Genomic DNA, 16,394 nt, shown 5'->3' on the forward strand with positions numbered 1-16,394 from the left:
AAAATATAAGTACATTAATACATGCAGTGATGCAGGGGTCAGATGGTGAGCGTACTTTGTTTATCGGGCAATAACTGCTCCGCTTTATATTTTACATTCTCTTCAAGTAGGTTGCACATTTATGTTGTGGTAAGACTTCTGTCCATTATGTTTTACCATTACACATCCAGATATCACCTAATAGTCTAGAGCTGTGTGTATGCATGTGTAAGTGAGCGTCCAGGCCTAATATATGTGTTCCAATTAATAACACAGTGGCCAAAAAGAGATTCAGGCAATGAATGAATGACCCACATGAATTACTGCAAGCTGAGCCCTTTGAATCCTGGCAAGGCAGTCAATCCAATGTTACCATTATGAAACAGAAGTGAAAGTGTGTGCATGTATTGTCAGTGTGACATTGATGTTTGACCCTGCTTCTCATTGGCTTTGTCCCATTTCAGCACACAATCTCCCCTTTTATCCTATTTCTTTTGATGTTTTGTGGGTATGTATAACACATCCATAGTCGAATGGTAAAAATTATATGAAAGTTTGCGTCGTTCCTGTCTGGTTTCTCCATTGATAAAATAATGCTATCACATTATTTTACAACTGTGGGCATATTTTTCTTGGTTACAAATCTTGGCTTGGCTCCAATATTTCAGTAATACTACCATAGCCTGTTCCAAACTAGTATTGAAAAGTTCATAGATAGATAGATAGATAGATAGATAGATAGATAGATAGATAGATAGATAGATAGATAGATAGATAGATAGATAGATAGATAGATAGATAGATAGATAGATAGATAGATAGATAGATAGATAGATAGATAGATAGATAGATAGATTTACCTTTATGGTCATCTCAGTCACAAAGATTGCTGTGAAGATGTAGTTGGATAGTGTGAGGAAAATCCTTTCCTGTGGGGAGAAAAAAAGTTACATATCCTTTATGTAAGATTTTATATTGGTAGAGACATTTAATGAATGGGGGAAAACTGTAAAGACATCTCACAAGAAATATATGGCACTAACAAATTGTATCCGGAAGCGAAAAACAAACTTGATCCCTTACACTAATCGTAACTCTCCAAGCAAAATGCAGAATTTAGATATATTTATGTTTAGAATAGTGCTCCCAAGACTGCCTCTTGCCTGGGGGCAGCATGCCTAAATGATGGTGGAGTGGGAAGGGAAGAGATGGGAGACTTTTTACTGCGCTCCAAAACCATTAACTGGAGAAAACAAGTAAGCACAAAAAAGATTCCTTCGTGATCTGCTTATTTAGCCTAATTCCTTTCTATCTGGGAAGACTCTGTGACCCTTGCCGACTTCTCTGAATCTCAATGTTTGTAAGTTGTGTGTAGGTGGTTGCCTTTCTCACGACCTCCGCCGGCCATCGCAGATGCTTCGACAGCATCTCACACACACACACAGACACGAACCGCAGCAGTTCTGCTTCAGAATCTGGGAATGTTAGGCATGACCTCACTGGGAATTCTTGCTTGCCGAGATGATTCATACATTCCTTGCTTGACAGCAGCCATTCAGCACAATACTGCTAGCATGTAAGAATGAGGATTTTATTTATTTGTGTTAATTATATTCTAAATAAACCAAGACTCAGTGTCTTGGTTTATTTAGAATATAATTTGATGTATTAGAATATAATTTGATGTTCTAAATAAAAACATGAGGTGGAAATACAGTGCTTTTACCGCAGCAAACGAATCTGAATGGACGGAAATCTATGACCGAAATTTGCTCACAGTAAGTGGGTGTCTGCAATTACACAAAATAAAAGTACTGCTTTTGAATATAGCCATTGGCACAATAGTGTTTGTTATATGATTAGTGATAATGCAGGTGGAAGCTTTTTGGGATAGCTGGAGTTTATGGATAAGTTAGAGGAAGCTCAAACAGGATGTAACCAGAATGTGGACCAGGGTGGCGGCACTTTTACAGTTAAGTGATGGACGATATTGCAGAGATGACGACAGGCAGACTGGATAATGCTATTGATGTTGTTGTCATTGGCGGGGGTGAAACTAGGATGATGGGTTAGGACAGATTTGAAGCTGCTCGGTTTTGACGCTGTTGAATTTGAGAAAATGAAATAATAATACTATTACAGAATGTTATATTACATTATTATAATAGATGGATCTGGACTTGTGCTGCTGCTACTGTTTCAAGGATTATGAAGCAAACTGAAAAGCTTGAGATAGAACGAAGGTTAATGAAGTAGTTGGGGTCTGAGCCAGTTTTCTTTTTTTTTAGTATCAGTGTTTGGCTGCGGCAGATTTGAGAGATGACAGAGCAGAACTATAGGCAAGGTAACAGAGAAGACACTGGAGGCTCAAGGATGACTTTTGTCGAGTCTGCATTGGGGTCTTTGACCAATATTTTGTTTGGTTCCTCATTTCGACTCCAGACAAGTTAGCTCCCACGATCAAGGAACACACAAACCCCTCTTAACATGATAAGCCTCAGGGGAAAAGAGGTGTGTTAATACATACAAGAAATTTCTCTCCGACTGTTGGTTGCACTCCAGTACTCCACGGCAATAGTCTATCATGATGAAGTGTTCATTTTAGCTTGACCTGGTTTTGAAAGCTATGACTTATGTGCAGAGTTACGATGCCCCATAACTCACTTCCTGAAGGTAATCTGTTGCAAATGCTCCACTCTGGTAAGTTATAAAATATCTCGGAATCTGGAACTAGAATGGAGATTTGCTGATCCCCAATACGTGAATAAAGTTGCTGATCCCAATTACTTCAATCATCTCAGGTAAAAATGATTATTACATTCCCAAGGAAGGAAGCTTCCGAAGAGACTTTTATTTAGCGCCAACTCGGAGCCTTAAATCTACCAGCAAGTGTTCTGAAAATGTAATTCTCATTCAGTTTAGATCCTGGAGATGACCTCTAATTCAATAAGGAGTCACGTATCAAAAGTGGCATCGACCTCCCATTGTTTCCTCCGAGTTGGACTTAAGGCAACACATCAAAGTGCACAAATCTAATTGTTGGCCTTCTTCATGGATTAAAGTGTTGTGACTAAAACATTTCATCCCAGTGACATTAATGAGAACTACATTTAAAAACTAAATCTAGAATGTATTTTGCTTGTTTTGGCATCCGGGCTGTGATAAAGCTACCGAATATGACTGCATCAGCGAGTGGTAGATACATGTTTGATTTCACACAGCTACACTAGAACAGAAGAAATTGATTCCCAATTGGCATTATTAATTTATAAAAACCCACACACAGGAAAAAAATAAATAAAGACTCACGCCGTTGCCATCCAGGCAAATGAGAATTTTATAGACAGAGTAATGACTCCAATTTTCTTAGCTTTCAAAAGCTTGCTGCATCCTCTATTTCAACAAATTTCCGTAATGGCCTCGGAAGTGATCTGACAAACGCATTTGAAACTAACTCTCTATTGCAAATGCGTCAGCATCACTTGGACTGTGGACATTGTGTATTTGCAGACGAATCATTTGCATAAGCAAATGCCTTTGCTCTGATGTGCCCCAGTGGCCTTATGGGGCAGCTTCCATGTGTTAAACATCCCCTTTCCTGGACATTAGCCACGTACGGCAGCACAAAGATAATTGAATCAGTTAAGACAGCACAGTCTCCTCTGCGGTTCAGAAACAAAATGAGCAGAACAGTGCGATCTGCTGAGACCAAACCACAATCAAAGCTATCTGCACAACACCTCGCTCAGTGGGGAGAAGAATAATAATCACAGAGATAATTATATGTTTATGTACAAAATGGCTAGTCAGTGTTGTGCAGCCATTGCTGGAAACGAAAAAAAAAGGTTATATATGAAGCATGTGTGCAGAAAGCATCACGTTTAATTATTTGATTCATGCAATTACAGTGTTCTTAACTTGACTGTAATTAATTGATTGCAACTGAATGAATGAATAAATGAATGAATGAATAAACAAATGAATGAATGAAAATGTGTTTAGGCTTACGATAGCTGCTTGTCCCATTCATTAAATAGTTAAAAATGTTTTGGTTAAAATAACTTCTGAGATATTTTGCAAACAATTTTGAAACATCTCTATGAAATATCAATGTGGCTGGGAGGAAAGGTTCCGGGACCCGAGTTCAAATCCACTGCACTTGTTCCTGTATGGAGTTTGCATGTTCTCCCCTAGCCTGCAAGGGTTCTCTCCTGCTATCCCTCCCTCCAATCCTCCCCTTGCTCACTCCCCAGCATGCAACTTTTTGAAAGGGCCAGCATTAAAGGGGTTTGTGTTGTCAGTCCTGCAAGCATCTGTGTAGACCCCACAGACCCCACATGTATGTCTGCGCACAGCTCTCTCACTCACAGCCACAACAATATTGCCTCTTAGAGCAAGGAAGAATCATTGCCAAAATACCCTTGTATAATACTCTAACCATCAATGTAGAATGACGAGCTGTAGAATGCGTCTGAACAAATCCACAGACCGTGAGCTTGAGTCACACTATGCACTAGGACTATGCATGGGAGGGTTAAAGCAGCACATAGGGTAGGTGCTGCTGCAAATTGACAGTCTTTTGAAAAGTGAAGCAATAAATCCACAAAAAAAGTGAAGCACATAATGGTGAAGGAACACTGTATATCCTTTTTCAATGCTAACATTTTTTTTTTTTTTCAGTTTTCGTCCAGACTCACAGCACTGGTGGGGTCGATGCGAGGCCGCTCCATCGCAATAGTAATGCAGTTCAGGAAGATGATAACCAGCACCACATGGTCGAACATCTTATGGTTGATGATTCTTTTGCAGGCAAAACGAAACCTGCGGAAGGGCAACATAGACCTCATCTGACATCATCATAACAGAGAGTATCTTTACAAAGACAAAGATGACAAAACTTTTCAAATCATGTCTGAAAAAACAGTCGAAAAAGATCACATGTGGTCAACAAAAACATAATAGGCTTTTTGATAACCAGTTGAAAACATTTATATGGTTAATAAGTAAACTAATTTATACTATGCCATCCCGTTTAAAGTGATAATTTTTGCATTTGTTAAAATAAACCAAATTTTCAGCAGGATTGCATTTTTCAGATGTGTGTTGCATTTACAGGCACAGTGACGTTAGCAGTATGCATCATTTTCATCTATCGTTAATTGTCCTGAAATATTAAATGTGAAATATTACATTTAAAATAGATTAGAGGGAATGTTGTTCTTGGGACCTCACAAAGCATAAATGTCATTACAAAGTGATGACAGAAGGAATACAGCAGTTTATTCACAAAATAGAATTTTGAATCATCCACCCCCATCTCTTTAGGTATTTCTTCAGCCGTTATGTCACAAAAGCCATGCGAATAGAGATTTCACTGCTTTTTAATGGTGTTTCAGCTGGTTTGTGGCTTCTGTCTGATCCTATGTGTCAAAATATCATCCTTTCAAATACAAAAACACTCGGCATTATTCCGTGTAGCGCATGGGAAATTGTGCAGTGTCTCTACCATGTACCCGGCTTTCCAGCTGTTACGTCACCTCCAGTCATCTTAGCTGTGGCTAGAGTAAAAACAACTGCTTTAGTATGTTTGGATCCACTTGGATTGTGTTGGTAAAACAACCCTGAGAAGCGCCACCCACTTTCTTGAGAGAAAGAAAGTGTTTTTTTTTTTTTTTTTAAAGCTTCTCATTCAAAACAAATTGTGCAATCAAATTTGTTTATTTGCTGTGACTTTTTTTTGTGTCACTCTACTGTGCTGAAATAAAGTCCATCTTCATCTGTATATTCAAAGTAGTACGCGGGAGGGACAATGCTTTGTTTTATTCAATGCTAAAGTGTTGAATGACTAGACATCATCATGAAAATGTTTACTAATTGGCTTCCACATGTCATATCCACTCTTTGCTGATTGGTGTTTTCAACTGTCTTTTGGACAGGTTAGCCCCGCCTAAAAAATGTGCTTCACAGCGACTATGCCTGCCTCTTTCGCTGGTACAGTGATGAATCTGGTTCCCAGGGTATTTTAAAACCTAGTTTTTAATCGAAAACTTCCTAAATATTAAATGTATTACAAAATACATTAAACAATGAAAATATACATTTTAACAGACCCTATGAAATCTTTGCCCCCTGATCTTAATGGGAATGATCAGGTCAATACAGAAATGCCAAAATATTACATGAAGATCTTATATTTTATATAAAAAAAATAAAATAATTATATCACATGCAAAAATAAGGATAAATGATTTGAAATTGGTCAATTTACCAATCAAATCAACAGTAGCCTACTGTAATACACACACTACATGTTTTATACTTGAAAGCCTGTGGTCAAGGAAGTTAGAGTTTGAAAGAAAAGCATCTAAATTGTAATAAATCGCAATACATTCACAAAACCATTATCGAATTATTCAGGGTTCTCATTCCATTCAACCACACTTATCTAAGAAACTATAAAACAGCTTTGGAATGAAATATTAGAGAGGAGTTCAGAGCCATTAATTATACTTGACTACGGTTAGCTTGCTTTACATTAAAAGAAAATGTATTTAAGTTTGAAAAAACAAAAAAGAGATTTATATTTTAACATCATGGGGGATTAAACTGCAACAACTCAGCTTTGATTGCTGTTGTAAGTGTACACTGATGTGCAAAACTGAGGCTTAAATGTGGATTTACAGCTTTATTTGACGATAGAGACACAATTGTGTCAAGTTGCTGAGCCTTCGTGAGGATCTAATTGATCATTATTCATGCTGTGTACTAACGTCCCAGGCTAATTTCCCTTTGACAGAGACACATATCTTGTGTTTCGTTTAATAACTGTGAACAATATTTCACATATAGTTACGAATGATGTGGAGTGGTCCAATTTAAGTACAATGATCATAAAACAGTGTTTACGATTACCGCAACATTATCAAGTTGTGCATCGTGTGTTAGGATTCATCTTGTGCTAACCTTAATTTGTTTTGGTTAAATACACAGTGTGTCCTTATCCTTGTTTGATGTGCAGTAAACCTTAACTGAGACAGGCAATAAACAGATGGAAGGGTCCTTTTTTTTTTATAAGTAGGAAAAATAACTGTGCTATCTGCATAGTGTTAGGCCTGCTACCATCTCGAGCTTGCAACTTAAATTTATTTTACTTTAATTAATTTTTAGGGTTTGTATCTCAAAAAGTCATCCCATTTCATCATGCTTTTTTTTTCATTTACTCTGGTGCACAGGTGTCAAACTCAATGCCTAGGGGCCAGATCTGGCCTACCACATCTTTTTATGTGGCCTAAAATGCTAAGTATGACTACAAGTTTCTGGCTAAGAATTTTCAAGAATTTTCACCTTTTACAATGTGTTTTATTTATTTATTCTTTTTTTATCAATACATACCCCTTTTTGAACAGTTTTTTAGTGTCCTCTGATTTCAAAATGTTTAAGTCACAGGGGTCAAACTCAATGCACATCATTTTATGTGGCCCGCGAAATGATAATTATGACTTTCAGTTTCTGTCTAAAAATTTTCAAGTTGTCTTTACCTTTTACAACCTTTCTTTTTTTCATTTCTTTTTCTTTTTTCACTAATAATCAATTTTTTGGACAGTTTTTGGTGGCTTTTTCTTTGACTTCACAATCATAACGACCCCCTGACAGAAACTGTAATTACAATGTGGCCCATGATAAAAATGAGTTTGACACCCCTGCTCTGGTGAATGTAGTCTTGGAGAGGGGAGATTAATGTCATCAGGCAGTATCAATTATCCAACATTACATCCTACCAATCCGTAAAGTATATCAGAAAAAAAAATTGTCCTGAAGCAAGGCCAAAACCATGTAAACATTGCCTTAGTTTACTTGAGCTCGAGAGCATTATTTTGATTGTCTTTATTTTATGTGCAAATTCAGAGCGAGGGTCAGTTCTCATCACTCCTTTTAATTTCAGTGAAAGTGATGACAGAGACTGAAAACAGTTAATGGCTTTCCCTGCTGTAAAGCAAGTTAAATCGATTATTTACCGTAATTGCCAATTGACCAAACCACTATATTCATGAAGTCATCTTATCTGCTGTTAATAATCGACTTTATTCAGTTCAGTTGAGTTCACATTAGCTTATTATGCACTCTATAGGACAACATATGCACACTCACAGCAGTGGGCCCATTGTTGTTGGACCACTACGCCTTGACAAGCTAATCACGTAGCAAATATCTCAAATTCCAGGGAGTGCATAAGACAAAAGGGGAGCACACCCTCAATGCTAAAAACTTCTGATACAATTACTTCAATGCAGCAAGCATATTAGCAAGCAGAACGTTCAACATCTTGCGAAGTTGTATAGACCACAAATGGTTTACTACATACAACAATTACATTTTTTTCAGCCTATATTTATCTTGCAAGAAAGTGATTAACATACTGAATACAATACATGCTTTTAAGCTGTTTGTTAAGACTACCAATTATAATGACTTCAAATGGGAACATTGTGATGCTGTGTTTGCACCAGGGGCCGGTGTGTTACTTGTTGCAACCTTCATCCTCGGTGCTCCTAAACATGCTGCAGCGAGAGACGGATTAACGCCCCGGGAGGGGAGGAGGCGTGAAGAAAGAGAATGCGGTGGAGGGAGGAAAAGAGGCCAATGGATTCTGCACGTGACGAAGATAACACGCAGCACTTTGAAAGAGAAACTCCCTTTGCTCCTGCTTACTCACCCCTGACACGGCAGAAACGGACGGATAAAAGATGCTTCTGAAGTAAGAATTTGGAACGGAATATAAAATGATTTTGGAAGCAGGGTAAAATAAAAAAAGGCTGTGCGCTCTTTGAGATGAAAAGCATGCCATGCAGTCAGAAGAAATGTGAAATCCTTTGCTTGTCAAGTGGGGGGACTTGCGTTCTTTTTCTTGCCCTATAAGCAGTTTACATTTGTTTTCCTTTCAAAAACTATCAACATTCACAAAGAGCTTAACTTCGAACTCAAAGATGAACAGTTTCAACAACTTCCCAACGGAGGATATAGCCATGCGATGATGTGCAGACAAAAGTGAAAAATGAGGTCTACCTTGACTCTGGGGAGAAGAGGTAGAGTGACCAGGTGTCTCTTTGTCGACACCACTCAGGCTGTTTCTTTTCTAACCAGCGAAACAATCTGGCAAGACGGCCCTGTGGGAACATGCAGGAGTTGGTATACCAACTTATAATGAAAAAAAATTGTATGTAGTATAAAATCTGCTCAGATGTGTAGACACGAACCAGGTTGGCGTCTTCCTCAGCATTTTCTTCTTCTGTGTTTTCCTCCAATGAGACATGTGCAGGGCCCAAAAGTGAGGGTACCCCTTTCCCATTGCAGTCGCTATGCTCTGCAGGCCGGAAGGCACCTGGTAAAGGCGGTCTTGAGCTGTGCATGCTAGCTGAGCGATGCAGGTATGGAACCTAGACACGCAGAGAAACGTTGTCAATGTACATTTATTAAATTGATTTAAAGTTGTACTTACAATATGCGTTTTACACAAATCTACCTCGTTAAACGTGGTATTCTGATTGATATTGCGTGTCTGGAATATAACAAGGGCAGCAAACTCGACCTGTTTTTATTACCTTTGACTCTTGTTCTTGACTGAAAATAACATCAGTTGTTCAGTGCTCAGGTAAAATGATCAATCACAGCTAAATTTGTGAACATCGCATTACCAAACTAATAGCTACTGTTTTTCTCCTTGTACAAGTCAACCTTGTGTAGAAGTCCCCCCGCACACACTTTTTTTTAAACTTCAATTTGGGTGAATTTTACAAATACGCGAGTATGGGTCTACCCCTGACTTTAGTGGTGACAAATATCATAGCTATACAATTGAAACACACCATCTGTGTTATACAAATGATGAAATTACAGTACTTAAGATGCATTGCTTCATTGTATAGCGAATAAAATACTGGGGGGGGGGGGGGGGGGACGAGACAAGGTGCGAGGCAATGTGCATGCGCATAGATGCAAATGCTGAAAATAATGTTGCAACAATAACACGATTTGAAGTATAAATGTTTTATTTTTTGACACAGTTGAATGTGAATTCATCTAACAGCCCTCAAAGTCATCCTCACTATCTGACATGCCAAATAGCTCCTTCCATTTAAATCCCAGACGTCCTCCACTTCCTGCTTGTCATTTTGCGCAAACATCCACATGACTCTTTCACGGGTCATCTTCGAACCTGTTCATTTTTTTAAAAAATGGGTGTCTTTGAAGATGATTTGTTCATCATCTTACTTGGGACGTTCTTTACCCATGTAACAACTGTTATGAGATCAGAGCGTGTAAGTTTCTCCCCACCACCTAACGACATAACGTCTTATTCAAGCACACGTCCAAGGGCTGAAGGAGACAAGTAAAGCCATTTTTTCCTTTTCATAATTAGTCAAAATCCACTGGAACAAAGAGGCAATAAGGAGGCGCCTGACGAAAGCGCATTTTTACGAAGTTCTGTGGGAACACTCTAAAATGAATGCATACTGTGTCCAATTATGGGCATGTATAATCCTTTTCAGCCTTGTAATAACATGATATTACTTATTTTGCATTCAAACGAATGTTTTTGGTCTGTTTTTTCGACTTGTACAGGGAGGAATACGACAATTGAGCGTTTTTTGTATTTTTTTGTCTTTTTTTTTTTAATACATTTGAACTGATATTTTGGAGGGTCCGATTCCTGGAGGTTGTAAGGTTTTGAACAGTAAGCGTCTACCTGCAGTAGAGCATCAGGAGGCAAATCCATGGAGCTCCGTGTCTCCATCGACTCCATCCTCCGGTGACACGACTGTCTCTGTGACTGGGACATGGAGTCTGTCCTGGCCAAGGAGGCGTCATCCTCCTCGATCAATCCCCTTCTTCCGTCTCCTCCAGCCTCCCCTTCTTCAGAGCTTGAGACACCCTCTTCTGATAAAAGCGACTGTCGCTCCCCAGATAGCCGCTTCTGTCGTTTGAGGGATGGGGCGCGACCAAGACTGTTCCAGCTAGATCGGCGGCTGTTGCGGCCACTGCCGGTGCTCCAAGGTGCATGAGGGGAAGCACTCCGGGCGGTGGTCTTTTGTTGGAAAAAAATAAAAAATGTCTTCAAAACCTTAGCCGAAAACATCCTGCTTAAATCTGTCATGCAACAGAACAAAGATGTATGTGCTTGGATCGGCTTGACATATATGCAATTGAGATTTCAGGTTTGATTGACAGTTACGAGCTGATGTGGAGATCCTTGCTTGTTCTACAAAGCTCTCATTAATTACTTTGTCAATTAATCTGTCAATCATCAGCTTATCAACATGAAACGAAAATGTGAGAATCTGATAGAAATGGAGTCCGCAGTGGATTTCCAGCTGGGTTCTTTCATTTATAACCATCAATCATCATGACACGGTGAAATTAATTGAGTTCCTGTCATGAGTTCATTTACGCATTCACTTTATGGACTTTTGGGACACATTGCTTTTATATCAACTGCTCCTAACACAGGAAGACATTTTAAAGCTTGCCCTCTCATAGTAGCAGTATATCTTTTTTTAAACACCTTTTTACCCAAGGTTATGGTAAATCAGAATAACTTGTTATCAAGACTATAAATTACATTTTGGTTTTATGGGTAAGTCCTGCCGTTGCCCCTGTTGCATGACTTCACACTTAAAGAGGAAGTCTATAACTACATTTTCTTTACTATATGTTATATATGCCTCCAGTTTGATACACACACATATTCTGATTAATACTGCATCTGTGGATTATAAATTAAGCGGCAACAGTTTTAGTCATCTCTGGAGGTGGTCATTTTGAAATTAACACTACAGTAGCTCAGGACTTAGGTTATGACCTATCACAGCTCAGCTTGTATTTGTCATGGAACTAGAGGTGTAACGGTTAATGTATTCAGGTTGAACGTCACAGTGTGGTAAATAAAGTTAGACAATGAATTTGCAAATTAAATTCGATATTTGCACTGCAAATCAGTTGGGAGTAATGTGTCGAAATCAGTCTGTCACCCCACAGTTAATAAGAAAAAAAAATACAAATTAAAAAACAACATCAAGGTAACTTCAGAAGACAGACAGAAGATTAGAGTGCCACCACCAACGAGATCTACGTGGATTGTTGTTGAAACTGTCAGGCCCAGAGAAAATGTGAACGAAAGATGCACTGTAATTCCGCCGCTAAGGCCTCTAACACCAGATACATAAGACACAAAACGGGTCATCTGTAGGAGAAGGATATGTTCGGGACTGTTGCATTAAATAATTCACGTTGACCTGGCTAGAGACTTAGATTCCCTACAATTCACTGCAACTGTACTTAAGGGTAACTATGGCATGAAGTCAAGTTTCATCGGCTGGTTACACGTTTTAAAATGAACAAACTACAAATAATGACAACTTCATTGCATGTGAGTGACTCTAATGAGAATAAGTGGTTCAGAAAATGGATTGATCGAAAACAAATGCTGTGTCGTTTGTCGATGTAGTGCAGTTATGGTGAGTGATATTCTGTATTATGCTTTTATCTAAAATGTGTGTATGTGTGTGCATGTATTTGTGTGCAATGTGTCTCAAAGTAAATTTTAAGTGATGTAGTCCTTTCAAGCAGTAATTAAAAAAAAGAAAAAAATCTAAATGAAAATTTCAGGAAATTAATGTTTATGAGTTGCCAGCTCTGTGAATGTGTTTTGTAACAAAAACTGATCTAACTAATGGCCCATGCCACTAAAAACAATCTCTAACGATGTACACAACCAATTATTTTCTTTAAAATTGAAAATCTCGAAAATAGAATAAACTTGTGATCTGCGTCTTAACCCATGTTATCACAAGTTGTTCTAAACGCTCTAAATGACACGAAAAAACAGTTTTGTGCACTAACAATTGCTAAAAATAAATTAAAATAAACCTAGGACTACACTTTGGGGATTTTGTTATGGCTTTTTCCTTTTATACCAAATATACTGAACCATGCCTCCAAGACCAAAGTAGGTACTGAACCGTGCCATCTTTGAGCAGTTACATCCTTAATCGTTGCATGACCCCTGAGTAAACTTGTCACTTTCAGTCAATAGGAAGTGACAAAATGGCCACCGCCTGGGATAAACTAAAATAGATGGATTTTTTCATCAATGCAATATTAATCAGATATCGTGTTAGGATGAGTGATGGTGCATAGAACACATAATTTTAAAGACAATGCATGGATTAACTTCCCCTTTACCGCAGTTATCAACCATTTTATGGTAGAATATGTGACACTGTATCACAGTATCACTGTTCTCTATTGGCATCATACTAACCGGTGACTTCTCACAGGTGGTCGGATCAATGGAGACACTGCTGCCTCGGCGGGACTCGTAGGCCTGGATTGGGTCACCCGTGATGGGCAACTTAGGTATGGGCATTGGAGTGGCTGCCGTGTGAGTAATCAATGGAGGGGTCAGGCTGGTCTTCAGATCCACATGACCATTTACAGGCACTACTAGGAAAAGACAGAGATAAGTGGAATGAAGTAGAAATGTTCAAGTAATTTGAATTGAGTGTTGTAATGGGTGTCTGTTGAGTATACTGTATCATCAGGTATGTAATTCAGTTCATTCCAAAAGTGGAAGCTCATACTGCTATTGAGTCATATGAATATTTATTTCAGTGGCACATTAATCATAAGTGAAGTGTGGGATATTATGTTTGGGAACCTCACAAACATAAAATGAAGTGCAACTTTACTGATGATATCACAGGGTAAAAGGGTGTTTCCACAAAGCTTAGTTTTATTCGGAGCACCTCGAGGTACTGTGGGGGGGTGATATGAAACAGCAGGGAGTTTTACTCTAGCTCTCATTGGGCTTTTCTATCTGCAAGAGTAGTAATTAGAGGGAATCGGAACCGGCATATGAGAAATTATGAATGAGAAGCCTCTACTGGTTCGATGTTGTGCAAGGGAGACAGCGACATATACGCACCCACAAAGGGAGACTCTGAATTATAAAAGCAGACCAAAGAAGGTGCAGGCAATGTTTCACACAGGAAATTCTTTGCCTTTATATGTCTTTGACTTAATAGTCTTCTGCTTTACCAAAATAGGGTCTAACCGATTAATCAGACAGTTTTTTTTATGAAGACAGGGCACTACATTATGACGCTACTTTGTGACATTTCTTCATCATATCACCAATGTAATCAATGCAATTCTTAGTATTTCCCTGTATTTCTTGAAAAGAGGTTGTACAATCACATTTTTTGTTTGGGATTCCTTTCCTGTTACTTGATCTTTGTGTTTAATTGTATTAGTTTTTTTTTTCATTATTTTATTTTTCTATAACAAAATATGCATTTTGTGAACAAATGCAAACAAAGGTAGCAGAAAATTGCCATTAAAAAATTCTGTATTGTTAACGTCATTTTTACATGTGGTATGGGCAGCATTAATGCAATTTCTTTACACCATCATTGACATGCAGCCAGAATCATACAGGCATTTAATAGATAATATTAACTTAGCTCACCTGCAGAGGTTGATAAGTCCCTCTTACTGCCGTTAACGTCCTCCATACTGCGTGCACAGGAATCAATCTCTGAACCTGCTTTAGAAGCATCACCCTTTGGCAACAAACACACACATGTACAATTTAGAGGGAACCTAAATATAGGATGATTTTTTTTTAATTAATCAGAAAGCGGTGCTCTGACATTGCCTCTGAGTACTGATCCCCACAGTTTTTCTTTTGTTTTCTTTTTTGGTCATTGTATTCTATTTGTAACAGGCTAAATATTACTATGGGATCAGTCACTGGAGGCAACGCTACTTTGCGAACAGGCAGGTGAAAGTTCCACCTCTATAGTCCCACAAAACACAAAAACAAAGGAGAAAGTTGATTGATATAACAACACTGTGTATGCATGCAAAAATAATAATACTGGTTCACTGAAAAACACTGCAACACAGTAACAGTAGCATGCACAGGAGGTGATCTTTTGTTATTCAACCCTTAAATTTTTTATTTGCAATAGGCCACAGGATATGAATCTGAAATTTACGACCCCATCTTCAGCAAAAATGTCACATTTCATTCAATCTGTTCACAAGACTGCATTTAAATATTAAATGAACAAGAGTTGGATATTTCAAAAACAGATTAGACTAATTTTAATGGTCACATTTCTATGTAACACTAAAGTTATAGTGTATGAGCTTTAGAACTTCTTTGACACACAAGTCATTTTGAAGAAATTACTTTATTTATCCTTCTGTATGTGAGAGATCTACAGGTTCATATTGTTTTGGGGCTATGGTGGGAACTGAAGCATTCATTTACATCTTCACACTTACACTGATTTCCTGATTTCCCCAGAATGGCGGAGTGTGACCAAATTAGTTGAGGATTGCAAATGGACCAGGGGCCTAATCAAGTAAAGAGGTCCTTCGGATGATCTGTGCTTACAATTTTGTTCAAATTTCTACATCTACTAATCATAGCATTCAGTGGAAAAACCAGAGCAGTGGCGGTCAGTCAGGAGGTTGCATTTACACTTAAAACGCCATATTAAAGTAACTGAATGCAACAAAGATTTTTGAGATTGAAAATCTTTACAGCAAGAAATTCTTTTAACCACACAAAGCAACATAGGCAACAGGCACCATTGGAGCAAAGGATGAACAGATTTTTCATATATATATATATATATATATATATATATATATATATATATATATATATATATATATATATATATATATATATATATATATATATATTGTGTGTGTTATAATTCAGATAATCTATGGTACCTCATTGCTCCAATAATAATACTTGAAATCAATGCTATAAATCAGGGCTGCCCCAACATTTTTGTCCCTAGATCTAGGTCTAGGACTGATAAACAATGCATTTCTTCCATTTGTGAGTTAATTTCATGACTCGCGAATGGCACAATCAGAGATTCATTGGGTGTGAATAAATGTGATTTATTACTCGGTGATTATCACTTAGGGCACATACGTCAAGGTTGAATAAGCGAGGGGAAAGGTGGACATGATGTTGGTTTAGTGCATTGGTGGGAGGTCGGGAAAAGTGTGTGTGTGTATGGGGGGGTGGGTCTTCAGGGAAATCCTTGGTGATGAAATAGCTGGGATGTTTAGACAGCTTATTTATCTGCCAATTTCGGGCATGGTGGCTGGAGCAGGAGATAAGGCAGACCAGACCTGCTGCAGATAGCCAAACATTAATAGACACCAACAGCTCACAGGAGGATCTCAATTACCTGGCATCTAAAGGGGTCGACATGGCAGATGGATGTTGATAGAAGGAAGCGGAGTAATTGTTTGTGTGTTTTCCATAATAGGTTTCTTCCTAAATGGGATAGTGAAACTTTGCAGCCAAAAGTGGTAAGAGTGGG

At 38.2% G+C, this 16,394-nt stretch overlaps 1 protein-coding gene across 1 annotated transcript in view; it reads right to left on the reverse strand.

The window, feature by feature from the left end:
• cacna1g (calcium voltage-gated channel subunit alpha1 G) overlaps positions 1-16,394 on the reverse strand; it is a 129,790-nt gene that overhangs the window by 42,495 nt on the left and 70,901 nt on the right. Inside the window, exons 14-20 of the mRNA XM_088439178.1 lie at positions 14,504-14,597; positions 13,298-13,476; positions 10,724-11,062; positions 9,234-9,413; positions 9,043-9,143; positions 4,677-4,800; positions 840-908 (exon numbers count right to left, since the gene is read on the reverse strand). Coding sequence (XP_088295304.1) covers positions 840-908; positions 4,677-4,800; positions 9,043-9,143; positions 9,234-9,413; positions 10,724-11,062; positions 13,298-13,476; positions 14,504-14,597 — 1,086 coding nt within the window. The remainder of the gene's footprint in view (positions 1-839; positions 909-4,676; positions 4,801-9,042; positions 9,144-9,233; positions 9,414-10,723; positions 11,063-13,297; positions 13,477-14,503; positions 14,598-16,394) is intronic.

This window comes from Hippichthys cyanospilos, chromosome 17 (assembly GCF_059441005.1).
Source record: "Hippichthys cyanospilos isolate Australia breed blue-spotted pipefish chromosome 17, RoL_Hcya_1.0, whole genome shotgun sequence".
Classification (NCBI taxonomy): Eukaryota; Metazoa; Chordata; class Actinopteri; order Syngnathiformes; family Syngnathidae; genus Hippichthys; species Hippichthys cyanospilos.